The 25,247-nt window shown below is 44.7% G+C and overlaps 1 protein-coding gene across 2 annotated transcripts in view; it reads right to left on the bottom strand.

Annotated features, from left to right (window-relative positions):
• Positions 1–25,247, bottom strand: part of LOC138260781 (retinoic acid receptor responder protein 2-like) — a 334,350-nt gene that overhangs the window by 260,279 nt on the left and 48,824 nt on the right. The window contains exon 2 of one of the 2 annotated variants that reach the window (XM_069209235.1): positions 6,139–6,198. The exons of the other annotated variant lie outside the window; for it this stretch is intronic. Coding sequence (XP_069065336.1) covers positions 6,139–6,198 — 60 coding nt within the window. The remainder of the gene's footprint in view (positions 1–6,138; positions 6,199–25,247) is intronic. 2 annotated transcript variants of the gene reach the window in all.

Raw genomic sequence — 25,247 nt, 5'->3', positions numbered from 1 at the left:
GAAGATGTCCCATCTGCCATATTTAGGGAGGCACTGACATCACCGCAATATTAATATGGCAGAAAGAACATTCTCCTCTGTTTGGCAGATGTCCTGCATCAGCCAGACCATAAATAGAGCCCTAAGACGTTAATATTGCATACTCCATGTGAATGGCTACAAAAGGAAAGTGCAAGAAATGATACATTGCAGTAAATTAATTCATCCCGCAAGCATGTAGGGCTGCATAGGACATATGCACCCTACAAGTACAGGCAACGGTTTATACCTTGCAACAAAACATTCTGCATTAAAAATGTGCCAGCAAGTAAAACATCATCCTAGGGAAAAGGTAATATAAGAACAATTGCTATCACTTGTAACAAAATATTGTGTCAGCATAAATATATTTCTGCAGAGAAACACATCAGAACTTTCACCAGGTCAGCTCTCCAGGGCCTGTACGACTTGAGGCCAGGGGTGCAATCCTTTTTAGGTCACGCATAAGCATATGACCTCTTGTATACTTTTAGTATACTTCTGTGGGCTTAAAGCCATTTTATTTGTTAGTTTCAGTGTCATTTAAAAAGCTTTGCTTGCTAGTAGTCAGTCATGCCTCTTTGTCCCTCCTTTTTAGGTCAAGTGCACAAGCACTTTGACCTGCTGTAAGTATTCTGGGCTTTTAACCACGCCCATCTCACATCCATCACTTTTATTCATTACTGGGCTTGCCTTTCAAAAATCACTTGATGTCATTGGTAAATGCTTTACATTTGTCCTGCCTTGATAACGTTTTTGTCACATCTTGCAGACTGCCCCTGTTACATGGATTATTGCTCGATTCACCGATATACTTCAGAGTGCCAAACTATTTTTTCTTTTGTCTCTCCCCTTCCTGCTGCATGGCGGCCATGGCACTCACAGCACGAACAGGCACAGCAGCGTGAATTTGATCGGCAGTATTGGAGCACTGCTCACATTGTTCATAGCTACCTAATCAGTAATTTCTTGTGGCTCTCCCCTTAAAACACTTGAAATTGGTAAATGCTTTACGTGAAAATGAAATCCTCAACACAAAAGCGGCTCTCCCGGCACACTGGTACAATATTCACTGCACTCAGGAAATTCACCCCATAATGCTTTGCATGGCATTCATTTCACAAAACATTTTTGCTCATAACTCAGCCTACGGTGGTCCTAGGACAATGGAACCACCAACAAGACGTTCAATACGACACACTCTTTCTTTCTAGGTCATCTGTGGGTCCCCACAATAGGATAGAGGGGACCCCACAATAATAACCCCTCCCATCATTCAGTGAACTTTTGTTTTACAGCTGGGAATAGTTTATGTTTTAAGGGCCTTGTTTGTAATAACATTGCGATAGGCCTGCTACTTCTGAAAATGTGTAATGCAGTATGCTTTTTAGGGACTAAATATATGGTTACACTGCATTAGTTATTACCATTTTCTTTTTGTGTGATTATGTTCTCTAGGGGCTAACTATATATGTACATGACCATATTTCTTACAGATGCTATTTTCATTATGGTATTTTCTAGGGGCTGTTCTAAGCATTACAGTCATAACAACATACTAAAATACTTATGACACAGAAACTTGCCCCATAATGCTTTATAGGGCATTACCTTTACAAAACATTTTTGCTCATAACAGCTTGTGGTGGTCCTAGAACGATGGGACCACCTTCAAAACATTGACAACAATGTGCTCTTTCTGTCTACATCATCTCTGGGTCCCCACACTATGTTAGTGGGGCTCTAAAATAATAACCCCTACCACCATTCATTATCTTTTTTAATTTTCTCACGGCTGGAACTTTTGTTTTATAGCTGGGAGAAGTTATGTTTCATTGTTTGTAGTATTATTGAAATAGGTCTGCTAGTCTTGAAAATGTGTAACACGCAATGTCATCTAGAGGCTACATATATGGTTACACTTCATGAATTATTTCCATTCTTTTTTTTATGTGGTTATGCTCTTTAAGGGCTGACTGTATGGTTACCATGTTTCTTCCAAATGCTTCTTTTATTGTGGTGTTCTCTAGGGGTAGTTCTGAGCATTGCAATCAACATACTATAATATTTGCGGCACAAAAACTCGCGCCATAATGCTTTGAAAGTCATTACTTTTACAAAACATTTTTGCTCATACCTTAGCCTGTGATGGTCCTAGGACAATGGGACCACCTTCAAAACGCTCTTTCTGTCTACATCTCTGGGTTAGTGGGGACCCCAAAATAATAACCCCTCCCAGCATTCAGTGTCTTTTAAGCTTTCTCATGGCTAGAAGTTTTGTGTTACGGCTGAGAGAAGTTTTGTTTTCTGGGCCTTGTCTGTAGGGGTGTTTGCAGTAGGCCTGCTAGTCTTAAAACACCTTCTATGGGATAGGTATATGGTTACACTGCATTACTTTCTTCAGTTTTTTTTCATGGGGTTATGCTCTTTATGGGCTAACAATATGGTTACATGACCATGTTTCTTACAAATGATATTTTTGTTATGGTACCCTCTAGGGGCTGTTTTTGAGCATTACAGTGTAATGCCAAAAGTTTTATTTCTGATAAAGGCTTATATGATAATTGTATATGTTTTAAATAATCTCTCCTTATTACAATTATGGCCATGATTCAGGCCAACTTAACATCCTGATTACACTGTGACTATTTTAACACCTTTGATATGTTTGGGCGACCCTTTTAGTTTATTTTTCCTCTGGGGTTGTCTTGTGTCTTTTTTGGGGGAATTGTGTTAGTTAACCAGCAAATCTGATGGTGGGGTAGTAAAAGTGGTATTATATTGGAATTAGCATGGCAGATTTAAATTAGAATGCCAAAATGGCAACATTTTAATTGCTGCAGATACAGGAAGAAGGTAAATGGAAGTGCTTAAGTTATATGCACAGCCACTTACAAGAAAGGACAAAATTAGGAGGCTGGGTTGACTAATTTTTGTGGCAAAAAAGTCCATTTATGAATTTACAATGCCAATAGCTCTAACTCAAGCAAATGTGAGACCTATTGCTTTGCAAATGCTTGTTCTCTTTGGAAGCAGGGACTAACTACTGTATAATTACACTTTGTCATCTTTATCTGTTCTTCGGCAAACCGTGCCTTTTCATTTGCAGAGTATTCTTCCTGTCAGCTTAGCTTCGCTGCCACGCTCTTTCTGTAAACAGGGCTTTAAATCAGGCTGTTATCTTGGTCACATTTGCTGATAGCCTTTAGTAATGCATCCTTTCCCTGCTTCGTGCACATTACAAGGGTAAATGTTGCAGGTTTTTTTCAGCCAGCATATTATAAGTGTAAAAGAGTTAACGTAACCATGTTGTTCCTGCTTGCATTTCACATGCTTTACTTAATCTTGTTTTGTTTCTCTTTGTCGGTTCCATGAGCCCTCTCTCGCTGCTGTCTCTCAGCTGCCTGGCTCCTGCCCTTCCTTGGCTTGGATTGTCTTTACCAAGTGTTCCTGTGTGCAGTCCTCTGTGGTGGAAGCAACGGCGGGGGCCAGCTTGATAACTCAAAGGCTGCAGCAGTGACTGATAATGGATGATAGTGAAGTCAGGAATGTGCTGGACTGGTTGTAGTTTGTGGTAGTTTTTATTGGCGTGGTGAATCAGGTCTGAGTCGCAGACATGGCCCGGTCCGGGACATGCAGATTCAGGAGGTGTTTGAGAAGTTTGAGCGGTCTATGCTACGGGGGGACTGCCGTGGCATTCGACCACCAAGGTGGGGGCCTTGCGCCGCAGCCATCAATCCGCAGTGCCGCCTTTCGCACACTGACTCTGTTCTCTCCTGAAGAATATCAGTACTCTCCAATTAAATATTGCAGCAGTGATGAAAAGTGCAGGTACTCTGCATTTCAAATTAAACAAGCATTTGCAATGCAATCGGTCTCGCATTTATGAAAGTTAGAGCTCTTGCCATTGAAAATTGTATTTTTTTTACTTTTCTTTTTTTTGCATGCAGTGGAGTGATGATATTTGCATAGCGCTATTGCCATTTGTATGATCTTGCTGTATTTTCTAGTTCTCCAGCGCCACAAGGCCATTGTAAATACGGTGCAACGAGGGTGTCGTTAGATGGGGCACGTGCAACAGGGGCACCACAAGAAAAGTGGTGCATCGGGGCTGATGCTCCACTTTCTTGTAGATCTGGCCCTAAGTGTCACCCCTTCAAAATAAGTTCAGGTGCTCCCCACCAGCAACCACCGGCTCAAATTAAGCACTGTTTTCTGGTCTTCTGCCTTCATTATTTCAATGAATGGGCTGCTCGGTGTTCAATTTGAGTCTGGCAGGACCACAGAATATCCTCTCTTGTCTCAGTCCTACTAAGCAATGTAAAGTACCTTATGGAACCATAGTATCACAAGCTGTAGTGGTGCAAGGTCGTTTCTAAGCAACAAGGCAGTCTATCTCTGCAACATTAAAGCTGTGCAGCATAGACCTTTACTTTCAGTCTTAGAGATTTGTCCATAACCTTATAAAGGGTCCAATGAGATTCACAGCTCACTCAAAACCTTTAGGAGAACCTGTTCTTGCAAGGTGCATTGCATTTTCTGGTAGCCACATCTCTATGGCAATCTTTTGGGGAGGCATCTCCCACTTTACCACACCAGTATTTTATGTCATCTCTGTTCAAAGCACAGGATGCAGGCATGGGACCCCAGGCCAGTCATTTATTTGAAGTATGTGCCATTTGGACAGGCCAAATGGCCAGTCTTTATATTAGGGTTGCTCTGTTCAGATCAGATGTTGATGTACTGGAACTGGTTTGACGGTTCAGCTGAAGCATAAAAGGTCCTTCCTGGACAGCTAGGCAGGGCATATTGCTTTAGAGTTTATTTCAGAGGAATTGGAGAGGCTAGGGGAGGAGCATGGAGGAACATGCTGTAAAAGGGGGCCAATAACTTCTGCCTTACTGCTTACCTTTTCGGAGAACCGCTCCGGATTAGGTGCTTTGCATCTATTGCCTGAATATTCCACATCACATGTATGCAAAACTGAAATGAACATATACACAGGGGAATTGGTGGACCCCAAATCCTGAAAATAGTCTAGCAGTCTGTTTGTGGGGAACCTGCAATAATCACATGCAGCACTGCTCAGGAGACTCATGACGAAGGTCCCTGGCACCAGGAAGACCGGTCTGCTAAAGGTTTAAATGAGGAATGGGGTGTCAGTGGTGAATGTACAGGGGCCATTTAACCCTAAAGGTGTCCTCTCCATATCGGACTCTGAGAGCCAAAGAAATTGCTGTTGTCTGATGGAGTAAACCTTCTAGAACGTTCTTCAGCATTCGTATGGGGGTAGCCATACCTTGTTTTCCACATTATACAGCCCTTGTACAGAGTTGAAATATCTTAGCAATTTCAGCGTATCTGCCTTCATGAGAAATAGTCAAAGGCTCATGGTTCATCTGGACAGTCATGGTAGTCGTAAACAGGTAGGGATATAATTCTTCAACATCCATATTATGGTTTGTATTTCTTTCTCAGTTCTTGACCAGCATTGCTCTCTGGAGAGGATTTGATGACTGATGAAAGCTACAAACTGCCCCCTGCCCTCTTGCAGTCCCAACATTTGTCAGAGGCATGAATCTTTATTTTGAAAAGCCTATTGTAGTTAGGGGGATGAAGCACAGGTCCTTCAATCAGCACCTTCTTCGAGCTCTCAAAGGCCACTTGACATTTCACATTTGACCTGCTTAGGCTGTATTTTGGAAGCAAAGGTAGTTAACAGAGCAACAGTAGTCCCATATCACATTACAAAATTGTGGTAATAATCCGTGATTCCTAGAAATGCCCTTACCTGGGGCTACGTCTTAGAAACATCCCAGTCAAATGCATCTTGAACATTGTCATCTAATTGTAATGAATCCAGATCTGCAGAGATGTAATGCGCTGAGATAACATTTTGACCTCGGCCACCCTGAATCAGGACCTCAACTTACTAAAGAAAGCTCAAGGACCATACTCCGTGGGGAATGGGACAAGGGATAGAAAAACAATAACAGCTGCTTCTCAGAAGAGGTGGACCCTTCAGGTAAAGGACATAATCTGTACCTGACAAAGCATGTGGGATTTAATGCTAATTGTTATTTATGGCAATTTGATATACGTAATTTGTTCTTTGCATACCTCATATGTGACTTGAGAATTCTGGAATGTCTCTTTTCTCTGTAACTTAAATGTGCTGGACTAAAAAATAAACAAAGGACAGATGCATTCAATTTACAGTGTTTTTTTATATTCCTGTTCTGAGCTTAGAATACTCGGGGTGTGTACATTACCCCGAGTTAAATAGTGTTTTCAATTGAATATTCTGAACAATTACATTCACTGAATGTTTCTGCAGCTGTCCATTTACAATTGGTAAGCAAATGTAAGAAATTGCAGAGGGGTACATTAATCAATATTTCACGCAGCGCAGCAAGACATCTTGCTGCGCTGCACTGTGTGAAAGGGAAAGGGCAGGAATGCACTGTATTTAACATACTACAGCACATTCCTGTCCTTTCCTTGAGATTGCGCCCTTTTGGCTGCCTAGCTCCAATGCAGGCACACTTGCACCATGGTGCAAGGGTGCCCATGTTGCAAACAGGATTGTTGTTGAGCAGGAAGGGGCACCTTCATGCACAAAAATAATCCTCTGAGGCATTTTCACACACAGAAAAATGTAGCACACACCGAAAGAGTAAAAAACTAGGAGAAAGAAAGATATTTCTCCTCGTCACACCTCACCTGGGGAGGCTACCATTTTGATACATTCCCTGGCCTACCAATAATGGTAAATCTGGGAATGCAGCAAAACCCATGTGTGGATGCTGGGAACACCTGCACTTCACCCATGGAATGCCTTAGCAGGGCAGAGTAGTGCAAAGCAGTGATTTGCACTGCATTGTGTTACTCTGGATTTATCAAGCCACGCAGGGCTAAGCAAGGTGGCCTGGCGTGGCTTGATAAATCTAACATATTAATTGCATCTCCCTTGCACTCCTTTCCATGGCACAAGGGTGACACAACCACTTGATAAATATGCCCCTTTTCTCTGAAACCACATGGGTTTAAGCCATACATCATTCACACACACCTTGGAACCAATAGCTATCTAACCCCAAATGAACCAAAACCATATAAAGGAAGGCATCATTTTTATTTATTTTATTTCTTGCAGTTTTTTTATAGTGCACACATGTCTCTTAGGGGCACTGGAACGTGCTACATGAGCACCAAATTACAATACTCAAGGCCAGATTATTTTTTTAGGCACGTGGAGATTACGTGATTTGCCCAGAATGACTGGATGTTAAGCAGACACTGGGAACTTAGGGCCAGATGTATGAAAAGTTTTTGCACTCGCAAACGGTGCGAATCGCAAAAATCGTCCTTTTGTGAGTGGAAAAACGTGGTCTGCGATACACGAAAGGCATTCGCAGACCAAAAATAAGAAATCACAATTTTTGCGATTTTTTGCATTGCGAGCTGGTTTTGCGAGTCGCATTTTGCGATTCAGTATTTCCAGTAGGAAATTGCGAGGCACAAAATGCGATTCGCAAAATCCAAGTCGCAAATAGATGCATCAAAAAATCGCAAATTGCGATTTTTCACAGAATGGCATTTTGCACATGCAAAATACCATGAACTGAAACCATGTGGTAACCAGGTGCAACCTATATAAAGAGGCCCAGAATGCCTCAGACACTTTTCCACAATGGCTGCACTCTACATCATGGCGAGGAGGATGAGGATCTAGGCAGGTTTGAGGAGAGGGAGGAGGAGCTCATTTTCAGAGTGCGCATTACACTTTTTGACCTGACAGAGGAGGAAATATATGAGAGGTATAGGCTGAACTCAGCCATGATACTTGACCTGATAGCTGAGCTACAACCCATACTGCAGCGCAGAACACTAAGGACTCATAGCATACCCACCCATGTCCAGGTATTATGCTCCTTCCACCTACATGCCTCAGGGAGCTATCAAGGGGTCATAGCAGCAGCTGGAGGGGTCTCACAGAGTACCCTCTCCAGATTTTTTAATTCTTTCATCAACGCCATGCTGAGCAAACTACAACAGTACATCAGATTCCCCCACCCCCCACAGGAAATACAGCAGACAAAAATAGAGTTCTACCAAATAGCACAGTTCCCCCACTTCCTAGGTGCCATAGATGGCACACATGTGGCAATATGTCCACCATCAGCCACAGAGTATGTGTACCGAAACCGTAAATACCAACATTCCATGAATATTCAGGTGATATGCAATGCCTCCTATATCATAACAGATCTCGTGGCCAGGTACCCAGGGAGCACATATGATTCATACATCTTTCGCCACAGCGGAATTCACACAAGACTGCTAGCTGGGGAGTTTTGTGAAGGATATCCACTAGGTATTTTCCCTCTGTACACTGGCTCATTTATGCAGTTGCGATGTCAGATGGCTCACTTACTCATTATACCCTCTGTTCCTTCCAGGAGACAGTGCCTACGCAGGGGGCACCTACATGATGACGCCCTACCTCAATCCTACAGCACCAGCAGAACAGAGATACAATGCAGCACACAGGGCAACCCGCAATGTGGTGGAGCGCACATTTGGACTGCTGAAGAGTCGCTTCCGGTGCCTCCACAAAAGTGGAGGGGCACTACAGTCCAGTCCAGAGACTACATGTAGAATAGTGGCAACTTGTGCAATCTTGCACAATATAGCTACAACCAGGGGCATACCTGTAGAAATCAGTGACACTGAATCAGATGAGGATGACGATCCCATACCACCTCTACAGCCAGCAGACAGGACCAGTGCAGCAGAGGGAAGGCAGAGGCATGCTGACATCACACACAACCATTTCAGACGTGAGTAAGAATGACACAGATCCACTGACAACTGTACCTGTAGTGATATAAATTTATTACCTTACGTCAGGTAATGTATGAGTGAGAAATAAATGAAACAGGTGATGTGACAAACGCAAAAAAACTAATGACCAGAGTCATGCACTATTTCCTCATAGTGGCAACAGCAGTCTAATGGTGGCAAGAGTCGTCACTTTTTTCTCCCACGCACACCACTCGGGTGCCCATTTACGTCACTGGCACCTCTATTGTCACCTTCAGTGGCAGTGCTGTGCCTGGCAATGAGCCGTCTGGTGTCTGCTGCTGGTACGGCAACACTGCTGAGGCTGGAACTGTCCTTAGTGTCACCCAGTGCTACCTCACTTGGAGTGGCTGATCTTTGTCCCATTATGTCTTCTATCACATTCGTCATCTGAACAAGTCCCTGGACAACGTCCCTGCTGCTATGTGCAGCCTCCACTTGCGCCGCCACTGCGCGACGGGCTATCAATGCAGTGGAATTTGCCATCCTGTTAGAGGACCTGCAGTAGTTGCCAAACATTGTCCGGAATCTGTGCTCCTGTCTGCGCCGGCTAACCCTCTCATGGAGCAGCTCCTGGCAGAGGTCACGGACAGCACTTGTAAGGTCCCTGGTGTCCTCTGAAGCCTGCACCTGTCCCTCACGCAGCTGTACAATATTGCCATTGAGTGCGTCCGGTTGGCGATGCAGGCCCATCATGTTGCGGTTGTGTTTGCGCAGGTTTCGGTCTAAACTAAGGATCCGCTTATTTTGCAGACCCTGCTGCTGCAACATAGCAGCTTCAAGGCCCCCGAATAAGGAGGGACCCTCACCTACCTCATGATGTTGTGCCCGGGACTCCGTTGCAATCCTGCATGGTGCTGTGGTTGGCTGACCCCTGCCCTCCAGAATCTGTCTGCGCCTGTCTGGTGCTGACGGTGTGCTTGGCCCTTCCTGCTGCTCATCAGAGTCGTCGCTGAGCTCTGGCAGTGGCAGTGCCCTGGGCCTGCGTCGGACAGTGGACTTGTGAAGGGACCCACTGGTATCTGAGGGCGGATGGGTGTCCGTCTCTCCTACACATGTAGATGGTATGGCTGCTGGGCCTGGCCCACCTGCAGCAACAATATGCAGCATGTCAGTTCTGTATGTTACATTATCTGTCAAACAATGGCAAAAAAGGTACAGGTACTGCTCTACACAGTGTTGTGTGTGTTGTGTTACCTTGGGTGTCACTATACTTAATTACATTGTTGTGCTACATTCAGTACTAGTTTGTGGACTGCCACTCCCATAATGCATTGTTGTGCTGCTTCTAAGATGTGGACTGGACTACTTCACACACTGCTTCACATTACATGCTAATTCCTAAGGGGCTTTTGTGCATACACATATAGGGTTACAAAACAATATTGCACTTACCTTGGCTGGTACTCGGTGTGCCGGAGGTGTCGATGTCTGTGACCCCAGTCACAGCTTCAGGGAGGAGTGTGGACTCCACCAGGTCCTCCAATGGTGTTGATGGTGCTTCTGTTGGTGGTCCGCCACCTGTACCCCTGGCCTCCGCAAGTCTCCTTGCCACCCTCTCCTTTGCACGGGAGCGCAGGTCGTACCACCTTTTTTTGATTTCTTCGATGGAGCACTGTGCCACTCCAATGGCACAGATTTTGGACTGTATGTCCAGCCATAATCGCCTCTTTTCACTCTCAGGCACCTGGAGTGAGCTTTTTCCAAACAGGCGGTGATGGCTCCTCACCACCTCCTCAGTTAGAACCTCAAGCTCCTGTTCACTGAATTTCAGCTTGCGCTTCCTTTGAGCCTTCTCATGTGCTTGGCTTGGGTTGTCCATCCGGGCTCAGGTGTTCTTGCTCCTTCTGAGTGCTGCTCTGTGTGGCTGGGCTGCTCTCTCTCAGGATGCTGGTTTGGGTGTGGCACCTGAAACTGCCTGGGATGACTCATTTCCTCCTGGTGATGTCATCAGGCTCCTCCAGGTGTGCATTCTCGAACTTTCTCGCATTTTGCGATTTTTTACCGAATCGCAAAAAAATCGCAATTTGTGATAATGCAATTTGCGATTTGGTAAATGGGCCTCGCAAACCACAAATAGAGATTTTTAAGAAATCACTATTTTCGATTCGCTATTTTGTTACATGGCCAATTGCGACTCGGAAATGGCGATTTCTTAAAAATCGCAATTTGCGAGTCGCAAGCTCCAGTTTTCATACATCTGGCCCTTTGTTTTACAGTTCCAAAGTTGGCAGCTTTGGCCGTAAAGCTACGGTGAAAACCTCTGAAAATTGGACTCAACTTCACACAAAATAGTCTTTTCTGTCTCTCTCAGAATGCAGTTCCTTTTATAAATACAAATAAATAGGAGACTGCAATGTTCTTCAACTCTGAACACGTCTCTGAAATGCTGCAGTTGAGAAAGACTGCCTTGATTCTTCTGATTCCTGACATAAGTCACTGTGCGAAAAGACTACAGTAACTCAACAGAAATATTGGTCCATTCCTAACATGGCATTACTACCAGTTAAGCACTTGTATCTGAACTCTTTCCCCAGACTTTTTTATCACTGAAGATAGCATTCTATGTACAGCTCAATCCTGCTGCCCTGTAGAATCATTTTTTTTTTACATAGGAAGGGTTTAACAATGTATAGAGTCGTAATGGATGAATTAATAATGTTGCACTTGAAACAAGTTTACTGAGTCAAATAGAAACAAAATACTGTGAAATAATTATGGGACATTTTTAAATGAAATGCCATTTATTTTAATATGGATCCAACTTTGGGTGTTGTTCTCATCTCGCTCATGCTCATTACTCCTTCCCAGTCAGTGTCATTCTGCAAACCATCTCTCTGCTTCATTCCACAGAACACTAAGTGAATGACATCAATGATTAGAAAATTGAACTATTGTGTTAGGAATTGTGTATTGTGAATTAAGCTTTCATTGTGTATCCAAATTACCATATTCAAGGACTTTCACTGGATGTTCTGGCTGAAGATCTTTGGTGTTATTTCTATGAGCCATTGTTTGAGAAATGTTTCATTTTGTGCTGATCATCTCCAGAGTGCAGTTGCTGAGAGAGTAGGTGGAAGATTTCTCTTACCTTAAGAGATGGGTTACTGTTAAACAATTACGTAGGTTTAAAATATTATGTTGCTGTTTCTGATTTGCCAATGCAACCCTAACCATGATCATACCATGCTGAATTTGCACAGTCTATTAATAGAAAATGTCATTTTTATGTAAAAGCTGTTGGGCCTTAGTATTGAGGGAATTATTAATTTTTATTTTACATGGGTGAGTTTCTATTGTGCATTTTGCTGCTGCTGGGTGATTTTTCATTTTTCTCATGAAACTTTGTCCATTTGTCTTAGATTTTTGTTATGGGGATGCTGTCACTAGTCTTTATGAGTCTGAATATTGGGGTTTGCCTAGAATTGACTAATTAGAGCTACGTTTTATGACTCTGTATTTCTATAATTGAGCCTTTATTGCATTTTCATGCATTTTTCTCAGTCTCAGATGCGCTACATTTTCTATAATAAATGTGTTTTCGCATTATTTTAGATCTAGACTCAGTATTTAGTGTTTTCACATTTTTTTCTGTTTTCTCTGCTGAAATTGAAGAATGTAGTCTCTAACCACTAGCTCTATGGATGATTTTGGAGCCAATATAATTGGGTAAGAATTGGGGTGTTCCGAATATTGCGGTTCAGATGTTTATTGAGGTCTGGCTCACACAAATCTTTGATAGCAGAGGATGGTTAGCGTTAGAGTACCTCCTCTTTGAGGGGTTTATGAAGTGTGCTGAGACAAATTGTGATGATGGTTTTCTGTTTCTGTGTTGAGTTGTTTGGATATATGATGATGATCACGGGTTCAATTGGTGGATTGATTACTATTGTGATAATGTATTCATATTTGTGAACCCATTTGAAATTATCTTCATTTTAAGTAGAATTGAATTGGTTTACAGATTTTGTCAAAAATCCCAAATTTTGAGATGTTGATTATGTGTATGTATTGTGGTGTATAGTGGCAGATGCCGCTTGCGCATCGGTAGGGATTCTGAATTAATAAATTTTTCCTTGTCCATATTTGAGAGTATGACTTGGGTTATTGTGCCTACCATGAGTGCACAGGGTGAAGTGCGATAACTCAGAGGCGGATTACTGCTGGTGAGATATTGTTTAGCAAGAATTTCACCAGAATGCAGTGATTCGTTCTTTTATTGCTCAAATTCAAAATGTATGATTTGCTATTGAGGTGTCTTAACTAAAAAACAGCCTTTTATTTTCCTTTCATGGGTAAACAGGCAAAGGTTTAGGCATTTAATGTGATTTATATTTTTAGTGTAGTTTTGCATTTGTTTCCTTTTCATGAACAAATCATGTTGTAATTGTTTGCTCTGCAATGGAGCCGTGATGGGATTAGCGTGATATCATAACAAGTGGTGCTCTGATTGGTTGTCTGTTGACATAGACACAATGATAGTTTGACCTTTGACAAAGCCAGTCTGCTACTGGTAGTTGTTCACAAGTTCTTTGTTTACGGAGTTTTTAACTTTGTTTGATTTATTTGGTTGATTTTAGTTTGTTTCACATGAACATGGGTGGAGTATTTATAACACCTAAACTTAAGAAGGAAAGAATACCTAGAGAAGGACAGAAGTTGCCAGTGAAGGCACATCACCATATGAAATCATGGAAGGGTTTGGGTATTACACATGGATCTCGATTCCTGAGTGGAATAAATATGCAAAGCATGATGAGGCTTTACAGTTTCCAAAGGAAGGTATCTTTAATAATAAGAAATTAGATTTTCTGAGACAAACTACAAAGTTTAAGGCACTCAATAAATAGGATCGCATGGCAACAGGGAAAGAGAAGGACATAAAAGAGAAAACTGTAAAAGAGTCATTCAGCATTGGTTTTCCTCTGAACATTGTCTGTGGAAAACTACTGCCTAGATACCCATGCAATAACACTGCCAGTCAAAGCACCTTGTATTTTATTGTATTTTGCTCCCTGTAAGCAAATCCATGGAAGCGATTTCTGTGCCCTATTTTTTGCTCCTTTAATACGAACTCCCTTAAGGAGTCTTTTGAGCGACTGCAAAGGTTGGAGAAACAGAAAACCTGCCTGGATGTAGGAAATTTTGTTCACCTTTCACCTAGAAACAAATATGGATCATTACAACCTCTCCACCATTGTTTTATCGGCATTTCAGGACCTGGTACTATTTTTTACTTTTTTTAAATTTCCCAACTGTTAGCTTAAAACTCATTGCGGGCATGTCTTCTATGAAGGGACTTCTATGAATCTAACTGAATGTTACTTCCATTTTACTGAAGTGTTTTGAAGTTTGTAATGCTGTTATATTTTTAAATGTTTTTTACATCAGTACTTTTATGGTTGTGATCGGCTGAATAAAGTTTTTGTGACTGCCTGAGTCATTCAAACTAGAGATTTGATGGAAATATGTTAACATCTTTCCATCTATAGTTACAAAAGTAGAACAAGACAAAAACTAAAGAGACAGGAGAGAATGAGGAATCAGATGATGAAGACAAATTCATAAATGAACTGTTGATTTCGAGACTGCTGTATACAGATAAACAGATGGAATCAACACAGACTATTGTCAGAGTTGGTAGGGAAGGTAGAGGAGATATTGCAGCAGTGCAAGCTCTTACTTGAACTATACTGAGTGCCCAGTCAAAAGTATCAGTAAAAAGGACAATGCCTCATATAAGTGGGACTGGGGCACAAGAGGACCAGACACACGTTATACATGAAAGAACAGTGGTGGTAGAGCCACCGCCTAAAGAAATTTGTGTTGGCATTCTGAAAACAGAATTTGTAGAGACATGGCAGGGAAGTGCAGATTTAAACAGGTTATTGACCTACAATGCTGATGAAATTAGATATATGATTAAAGAAGCAGCCAAATGTGCTAATGAAACCCATTACAAATTGGAAGAATTGGCTCATGAATTAGAGGTTGACATTGGTAAAATCAAAAATGTAAAATGAAACTATAAAAATGATGTAACACATGATGAAATTAAAGAAACTTGGTATCACCACTTTAAGAGCTCATATTAAACACCTAATTGAGAAAATTAGAGAATGGGAAGATCTGAAGAAATATCAAGACATATGGAGAAAAGGGATAGTTAATAAGAGAAGAATAAAGGCCAATAAGGGAAAGGGGGCAGGAAATAAAGCAAGTGATTCAGAAGCAGGAATGAGTCTTGTTGCTGAGTTCCCTTTAAGAGACATACATGGAGGAAGTGTGGTACATATTCCTTGGACAATGGCAGATCTGTATGCATTTACACACAATTTTCCAAAATTGAGAGAAGATCCAGCAAAAGGGTATGATGAAATTCACAAGCTGACATACCGAGCTCTGATGTTGTGGATGGATTTAAATACATTAGTTGAGATTGTTTTCCTAGAGATTTGTTGCTGTAGTTTAAGGTGGCTATGGATGGCCAGCACAGGGACCAGCTAGACCTGGTCCTAATAATGCAACATCTGCAGATGTAGCTGAGAAACTACACAAGGCAGTAATTGAGCACTTGAAAAAATGATTTCCAGAAAGGGATATAAATTGGGAAAAGATTTTGAGAATGACACATGAACCTAAAGAATCTGTACACTCCTATTATGCAAGATTAATGCTGATGTTTTAGAAACATATGAGAGTCGAAAACCCAGAGAAATATGCTGTTGGGGTTTTGTGTCTGCTTTTGTCAATGGATTAGGATCAGAAATAAGTAATCATATTCAAAAGAGTGAGTTGTGTTGGTTGACAAAGGTTATTGACAATATTTCGACATTTGCAAAGAACAGCAGTGATTATCTTGCAAACAGGCAAAGGAAATTGAAGGGAAAGCTGCTGATTGCTCAAATGAAATAGTTTGAAAGAGGATTGATGATTCAAATGAGTTCAAACATGATTTTCTGTGAAATGGTATGAATGGAATGAATCAAGTGATGCAAGGAGGTACAAAGAATGAAATGAAGGGAAATCTTGAAATGTTAAAGACAAATGCAGGTTGTCATATTTGTGACCAGACTGGGCACAGAAAAGGCAATGTAGACAGAATTCAGAAATAGTCCAGGACAATGGAGACAGAAATCAAATGGTACAGAAAAATATTATGATGTTAAATACACAGATTTGTGGACAGAATATGCAGAGTCAGAAAAGATTTTGAATGCCAATGCCAACAACCCCAGTAATGCAACAAAACTTGAGAAATAAAATGCCATATAATGCAGGCTATCAGTAGAATGCTATGATTTTTACTGAAGAAAGGGCAGGAAGCAGTTCACAGTGACAATGCTGGAGGGGGGAGGGGGACTGTTTTTTTTTGAAGTTCTGGAGGTAGACCAAAATGGCCCATACATTGATGGGGAAGTCAATGGCCATCCCATTTTATTTCTGATTGATCTAGGTGCTACCAGTTCTACAGCTTGTTCTGTGGAAATTCTAAAACTATCCTTTTCAGTAAGAGAGGTCTGAGTCCTAGGGATCAGTAATAAGGAAATTGCTAATCCGGTTTCAGCAAATGTCCTAGTTAAAATAGGACAGTTGGAAAATAAGGATTTTTTGTGTGATTCAGACCAGTAATCATGCTTGGAAGGGATCTTCTTTGCACTTTAAGCTGTTATTTATTGCACACTGGATAATGTTGTGGTAGAAGCACAGGAAGAGGAATGAATTCTTAAAATAAGCACAGAAGAAACTAGAATAGAAATATACCCAGTCTTGACAGGAGAAGACTTACCTCTGGATTTAAAACATTTACTTACAGAAGAGGTATAGGATTTCACTGAGAACGAAACTGGGTTGATCAAAACAGAAGAACCAGTATAGCTTAAAGTACAACCAGATGGAATTGTGACCCAAACTGGACAAAGATGAATTATAGAGGCTGAAAAGGTAATTAAACAAGTAATTGAGAAGATAATTGAGCAGGGGCCCTTAGAGAAGTGCTTGGTAGTCCTTTCTGTTCTCCTGTATTGGGAATTAAAAAGCCAAATTGCAAACGGAGGATGGTACAAGACCTCCGGAAAATAATAAAATTGTGGTTCTTTGTTGTTCAGAGGTACAGAATCGAGCAGTTATACTGTACCAGATTCCAACAGAGGCAAAATGGTACACAGTCATTGACTTGTTCCAATCGTTATTTTCCATAACATTGCATGAGGATTCTCCGTTCCTTTTTGCATTTGAATATTTGAATAATTCTTGTGTGGTGTAGGATGCCACACAGTTATATAGAGAGTTCATTGATTTTCTTACAAATACTCAAAATGCATTTGGAAAATTTTAAATTGCCATATAACCAAACTCTAGTTCAGTACATAGAGGATCTCTTGACAGCATCTGAGACAAAAAGAGTATTGTAAGCTTGATATCATTTGGCTGAAAATTGACATAAAGGGCCTCATTACAACATTAGCGGTAAATCCCGCTTACCGCCGTGCAGAAGACCAGCAACACACCGCTGCAGCGGTGGAAATCCGCTACAGCTATTACGATCCACAGGCCGGAATCCGCCAAAATCCAGACACCCACACAAGTCCGCCACACCAAAGGCCAGTGATAAACTGGTGATAACAAAACCAACACTGTCACGCCAACAGGAATACGCCCACACTATCACGACCCACGAATCCACGCGGCGGCCCTTCAACCGCGGTATTCCATTGGCGGTACACACAAAATACACACACATTTACAAAACACAACCACATTGGACAATTCGAAATACACACACTTGATACACATACACACACCACTCCCACACACCCAATACAATATAAAACACATACCCACATCACCCACAAACCCCTACGACAAAAATTGAGAATGAAGCACAGAGAGAGACACCACCATCAACAAACTAGCATCCACAGGCACACAACACCATCACTTACACAACATCCATGCACCTCACACAACAAACACATCCCCTCACAAATCACAACACACCACCTCACACATCACCCATACCACACAATGGCACCGCAAAGACACCCCAGGTTCTCTGAGGAGAAGCTCAGGGTCATGGTGGTGAAATTCGTCTGGGTAGAGTCACAGCTATTCGGATCACAGGTGCAGCACACCTCCATAGCTAGGAAGATGGAGCTGTGGCGCAGAATCGTAGACAGGGTCAACGCAGTGGGACAGCATCCAAGAACTAGGGATGACATCAGGAAGAGGTGGAACGACCTACAGGGGAAGGTGCGTTCCGTGGACTCAAGACACCGAGTTGCAGTTCAGTGGACTGGCGGCAGACCCCCACCTCCTCCCCCACAACTAACAACATAGGGAGGAGCAGGTCTTGGCTATACTGCATCCTGTGGGCCTCGCAGGAGTAGCAGGAGGAATGGATTCTGGTAAGTCAAATCTTAACTATTACATCCCCCACCCTACCTGCATGCTATCACATACCCCACCCTCACCCTCACCCCATCACTCCAATTCCTCACGTATGTCTCACTATCACAACCCACACATCCCAATACCAAGCCCTGCATGCAACACAATAGCATGGACACCCATCACCAAAGCATGTCCACTACAGATACCCACACAGATCCCCAAACCAAATATCACACACGGTCCTAGACAAGAATTTAAGCACTGGGGTACAGGGTCACCCACCCATTGCACACAATGGCACACACAGATGCAATAATCATGCCTTTACACCCCTGCAGGACCCCTTCCCAATGTCACCAGACAGGAGGTTCCAGACATGTCCACACCTCCCACAGTGATGACAGCAGCTCTGTCCAACTGGATCTAGATTACCAGCCCGGCCCATCAGGGAACTCTGGACAGTCGGTTCCCCACACACTGGCACATGCCACCACAGAGCCTCCCCCCTTAGGAAACACCAGCACAGCACCCACCCAGCGGGCCCATACCTCTGTCCCCAGGACATGTCAAGCAGCAGTGTGTCTACCACTACAGGGAACCCAGACAAACCCATCACCCCAAGAACATCAGGGACCTGGGGGCAGTGGGCACACAGTTCAGGGGACAGAGGAACAGGAAAACCGGGGAACTGGGAGGACTGCTGTGCGACAGGGGGAGGACAGGCCCAGGGAACCCACTCTCCACGAGGCCCTCTCCAACATCATGGGAGCATACCATCATTCCCAGGAGACGATGGCAACGGTACTGGCCAAGTTTCAGGAGACCCAGCGGCTGCAGGAGGAACAGTATTTGGGGATCAGGGAGGAACTCAAGTCCATCAACACCACCCTGGTCACCATTGTAGGGGTGCTGAAGGACCTTGTGAACACCAGGAGGGACACTGTGGCACAACAAGGGGCCCCTGACACTAGCCTCAATGATGAACAGCCCACCACCTCCGCTGGCGCTAGTGGACAGGAGACACTGCCACAGGACCACGACCCCAGTACCCCACCTCCCTGCAGATGGAGAACCACCCCGCAAACGGTCCCTGAGATCCAGGACAAAGACAGAGAACAATGCTGTTAGACCTGACATGCCTTAGGGTGATCACCCCTAACTTTTTGCCTGCCTCCCTCCACTTTTTGGACCCTGTTTTGCTGGCTTTTAGACTCTGCGCACTTTACCACTGCTAACCAGTGCTAAAGTGCATATGCTCTCTCCCTTTTTAAACATGGTAACTTTGGATCATACCTGATTGGACTATTTAATTTACTTATAAGTCCCTAGTAATGTGCACTATATGTGCCTAGGGCCTGTAGATTAAATGCTACTAGTGGACCAGCAGCACTGGTTGTGCCACCCACTTAAGTAGCCCCCCTTAACCTTGTCTCAGGCTTGCCATTGCAAGACCTGTGTGTGCAGTTTCACTGCCACTTCGACTTGGCATTTAAAAGTACTTGCCAAGCCTAGAACTCCCCTTTTTCTACATATACGTCACCCCTAATGTGTGCCCTAGGTAACCCCTAGAGCAGGGTGCTGTGTAGGTAAAAGGCAGGACATGTACCTGTGGAGTTATATGTCCTGGTAGTGTAAAACTCCTAAATTCCTTTTTACACTACTGTGAGGCCTGCTCCCTTCATAGGCTAACATTGGGGCTGCCCTCATACATTGTTGAAGTGGCAGCTGCTGATCTGAAAGGAGCAGGAAAGTCATATTTAGTATGGCCAGAATGGTAATACAAAATCCTGCTGACTGGTGAAGTCGGATTTAATATTACTATTCTAGAAATGCCACTTTTAGAAAGTGAGCATTTCTTTGCACTTAAATCTTTCTGTGCCTTACAATCCACGTCTGGCTGGGCTTGGTTGACAGCTCCTTGTGCATTCACTCAGACACACCCCAAACACAGGGTACTCAGCCTCACTTGCATACATCTGCATTTTGAATGGGTCTTCCTGGGCTGGGAGGGTGGAGGGCCTGCTTTCACACAAAGGACTGCCACACCCCCTACTGGGACCCTGGCAGACAGGATTGAACTGAGAGGGGACCTGGTGCACTTCTTAGCCACTCTTTGAAGTCTCTCCCACTTCAAAGGCACATTTGGGTATAAAACAGGGCCTCTGCCCTACCTCATCAGACACTTGCTGGAGAAGAAACCTGAACCAGAAACTACATCCTGCCAAGAAGAACTGCCTGGCTGCTCAAAGGACTCACCTGTCTGCTTTCTACAAAGGACTGCTGCCTTGCTGTTGGCCTGCTGCCTTGCTGAACTCTTGTTTGGCTGTGAAAGTGCTCTCCAAGGGCTTGGATAGAGCTTGCCTCCTGTTCACTGAAGTCTCAGGACCAAAAAGACTTCTCTTTTTCACTTGGACGCTCCGTGCGCCGAAAATTTTGACGCACAGCTTGTTCCGCGGCGAGAAAAACGCCGCACACCGACACTGATCGACGCGACGCCATCGGGACAACCGGAACTTCGACGCACGGCTTCGCAAGGACAACGCTGCCCGACCTCTCGAGGAAAACGCGACGCCTGCCGTGAGATCGTAATTTTGACGCGCAGCCCCGCAGAACAACGCGCAGCCGGAAAACAAGCAGGAAAATCCACGCACAGACCCGGGACATCTGGTAATCCCCGCGATCCACAGAAAGAGACTCTCCGCGCGCCGGAAAACGACGCATGACTTCCCCGCGTGAAAAATAACAACGCAAGTCCGTGTGTGCTGGGGAGAATTCGACGCACACACCCTTTTTCCACGTATCTCTTGTCCTGTGGCCCTCTGAGGAGATTTTCCACTTCAAACCAGGTACTTTGTGCTTGAAAGAGACTTTGTTTACTTTTTAAAGACTTAAGACACTTTATATCACTTTCCAGTGATATCTCTACAAATTCACATTGCAACTTTATTCGTTTTGACCTACAATTATCCTGATAAATATTATATATTTTTCTAAACACTGTGTGGTGTATTTTTGTGGTGCTATATGGTGGTATTGTATGATTTATTGCACAAATACTTTACACATCGCCTTCTAAGTTAAGCCTGACTGCTCGTGCCAAGCTACCAGAGGGTGGGCACAGGATAATCTTGGATTGTGTGTGACTTACCCTGACTAGAGTGAGGGCTTTTGCTTGGACAGGGGGTAACCTGACTGCCAACCAAAAACCCCATTTCTAACATTGGTAATCAGCGGTGAGGATAGGACTTGTATTTGTGCAGTGACATACAGTAGCTAAGTATTTCACTACCTACCCACAGTTGAAGGCCAACTTGATTTTTATCCCTTTTTGCAAATTCGTTTTTCCTGACAATTTTCAAAAACTAAATCCTCCCTCAACATGTCTCTGACTGGGTCTCAGATAGGAGACTTTGACCTAGTCCGGTTGGATACATATACGGTCAAACAACTAAGAGGATTCTGCAGGGCAATGAGGGTACCCACCCAAGGGGCCTCCAAAAAGGAGGACTTTAAAGTGGCACTGAGGGCCTGGGCAGAAGCCCATTTAGAAGAGGATGATGAGGAAGAGGAGCCAGAAAATGGCCCCTCAGAGGATTTTTCACTATCTGTGGATGGTGTTACCACTGCAATGGTGCCCCCTTCCAGACCAGGGAGCAGTGTCTCTGTGCAAAGCCTGCCCGCAGAGGAAAGGAGAGAGGAAAGGGAGTTCCAATTGCAAATGGCAAAACTGAAAATTGAGGCTCAACAAGAGGAAAGAAGGGCAGAGAGAGAAGCCAAGCAAGCTGAGGCTGAAAGAGCAACCAAACAGATTCAAGATGAAGCTGAAAGGGCAGCCAAACAGGTGGAAGCTGAAAGAGCTTTGGCTGAAAAGAAACTATTATTGGCTCATGAACTGAGTCTCAAGGAGCTGGAGATCAAGGCAAGACAGTCTGAATCCAGTAATAATGGTGGCAGCATACAGACAGGACCTGCTGGAGAAAAGAAGGTTCGTATTCCCAAAAATGTGGTGCCCAGTTTTGTGGTGGGAGATGACATAGATAAATGGTTAGCTGCTTATGAAGTTGCACTAAGGGCTCATGAGGTTCCTGAAGGGCAATGGGGGGTAGCTATGTGGGGTTATGTGCCGCCATTGGGGAGGGACACACTTCTCACATTGGATCAACCTGATCAAAACACATACCCACTTCAGAAAGCCGCTTTACTTGCCAAGTTTGGGCTGACCCCTGAGGGATACCGTCAGAGGTTCAGGGACAGCACCAAACAAACCACACAAACATGGGTAGATTTCTTTGACTTTTCCAGTAAGGCACTGAATGGATGGGTGCGGGGCAACAAAGTAGATAATTATAAAGGGCTATATGACTTGATTCTGAGAGAGCATTTACTCAATGTTACCTATACAGAGTTGCGCCAGCACTTGGTAGATAGTAAGCTGACTGATCCCAGGAAGCTTGCTGAGGAGGCGGACATCTGGGTTAGCACCAGAGTGTCCAAAAAGGTACCTGGGGGGGGACTCCCACAAAGGTGGTCAGGGTTCCCAACAGAAGAAAGAGGGGGGAGATAAACTTATGGATAAGGAACTCTCAAAAGGCCCCCAAAAGAATTCCCAGGGAGGGGGTGGCAACCATTCCTTCCCCAGATTTGGGAAAAAGCCAGGGACATATGATAGGTCAGGGAAATCCAACCCCAAATGTATGGAGTGTTACCAATATGGTCACTATAAAGGCGACCCCCAGTGCTCCAAAAGGGCACCGTCCACTACCGGATAGACACCTGGGTTGACTAGTGTAGCGCTTGGAGGGGAGATGGACCCAGATAGCTTTGGGGAGCAGGTAGAGATTTCCCTAGTGTCCCTGGGAGAAAGAGAAATGGTGCCCAAAGCCCACATGCCCCGAAATACTTCCAAGTACAGGCAGTGGGTCACCATTAATGGGCAGAACGTGGAGGCTCTGCCGGACACAGGAGCCAGTATGACTACTATCCAGAGTCAGCTGGTGTCCACAGAGCAGATAGTCCCTAATACATTCCACCAGGTCATAGTCGCTGACAATCGTGAGAGTCACCTACCGGTGGCTCTGGTTCCCTTTGAGTGGGGGGGGGTCTCTGGTACTCTGAAAGTAGCTGTGAGTCCTGCCATGCCTGTAGACTGTCTGTTCGGCAATGATCTTGAGCATACTACTTGGAAAGAAGTGAAGCTCAGATCTCACCTGGAGATGTTAGGGTTACCTGAGTGGGTCTGCATGACCACACGGTCCATGGCTGCCCGGGAAGGGAGTCAAGGGCGCCTGGAGCCTGGAAAGATGGCCCAGACAGCTGTCAAAGAGGGGGGCCAGGGGCACGGGAAACCCGCCTCCAATGTTCCCACGGTGGTAGATGAGGCCCCTGAGGAAGAGGAGGCCCCTGAGCCAACCGGGGAGGACATAGCTGCCCTGGGTAACCTACCTGAACTTGCTGGCTGGCAAGTAGAGGGGGGGCCAACCAGGGAAGCATTCTGCAAGGCGCAGAAAGAATGCCCCACCCTTGAGGGTCTGAGGAAGCAGGCCACAGACCACGCAGCAGGTGACGCCTCTGGCGCTCACCATATTTACTGGGAGAATGATCTCCTGTACAGTGAGCGTAGGGTTCCAGGTCCGGGGGCAAACCGTGTGCTGGTGGTCCCCCAGTGTTACCGGAAATTCCTACTAGGCCTGGCTCACGACATTCCCCTGGCAGGACACCTGGGCCAAGACAAGACCTTTGACAGGCTTAACACCCACTTTCATTGGCCCAGAATGAGGAAAGCCTCAGATAACTTCTGCAGAGCTTGCCCCACCTGCCAGGCTAGTGGGAAGGCAGGGAAACGGCTTAAAGCTCCCCTACTCCCACTCCCAGTCGTTGGCACCCCCTTTGAAAGGGTGGGCATCGACATTGTTGGTCCCTTAGACCCCAAAACTGCCTTGGGCAACAGGTTTATCCTGGTTTTGGTGGACCATGCCACCCGCTATCCAGAGGCAATCCCTCTGAGAACAGTGACTGCAAAGGTGGTGACCAGAGCCCTGTTGGGAATATTTACCCGTGTGGGATTCCCTAAGGAGGTTGTGTCTGACAGGGGCACAAACTTCATGTCTGCATACACGAAGACCCTGTGGGATGAGTGTGGGGTGACCTACCGGTTTACCACCCCTTATCATCCTCAAACCAATGGGCTGGTTGAGAGATTCAACCAGACCCTGAAAGGCATGATTGGTGGCCTGACTGAGGTCATGAGGCGTAAGTGGGACGTCCTCTTACCCTGTCTGTTGTTTGCTTATAGAGAGGTGCCCCAGAAAGGGGTGGGGTTCAGCCCCTTTGAGCTTCTCTATGGTCACCCTGTCAGGGGACCCCTAAGCATCGTTAAGGAGGGCTGGGAGAGAGCTCCCCAGGCCCCTCCCCAGGATGTGGTCAGCTACATGCTGGCCCTCCGCAAACAAACCCAACGCTTCTGGAAGCAGGCCCAGAGTAACCTCGAGGACAGTCAAGAGGTGATGAAGGAGTGGTACGACCAGAAGGCCACTCTAGTTGAGTTCTCACCTGGAGACAAAGTTTGGGTAATGGAGCCAGTAGAGCCCAGGGCTCTCCAGGACCGCTGGACTGGTCCCTTTGAGATCAAGGAGTGTAAAGGGGAGGCCACTTACCTAGTGGACCTCAAGACCCCTAGGCAACCCCTAAGGGTCCTCCATCACAACCGTCTCAAACCTCACTTTGAGAGGTCTGAGGTCAGCATGCTCCTAGTCACAGATGAGGGCATGGAAGAGGAGAGTGAACCTCTCCCCGACCTCCTCGCTGTCAAAGAAGGGGATGGGTCAGTAGGTGGTGTCATTCTCTCTGACTCCCTGACTCCAACCCAGAGAGGGGACTGCTATGAGCTGTTAGAGCAGTTCTCCCCCCTGTTCTCCCTTACTCCTGGACTAACCCACCTCTGTGTGCATGACATTGACACAGGTGACAGTGCC

This window comes from Pleurodeles waltl, chromosome 10 (genome assembly GCF_031143425.1).
Source record: "Pleurodeles waltl isolate 20211129_DDA chromosome 10, aPleWal1.hap1.20221129, whole genome shotgun sequence".
Taxonomy (NCBI): domain Eukaryota; kingdom Metazoa; phylum Chordata; class Amphibia; order Caudata; family Salamandridae; genus Pleurodeles; species Pleurodeles waltl.
The sequence above is the reverse complement of the archived record's forward strand: the minus strand, read 5'-3'. Positions and strand labels throughout refer to the sequence as shown.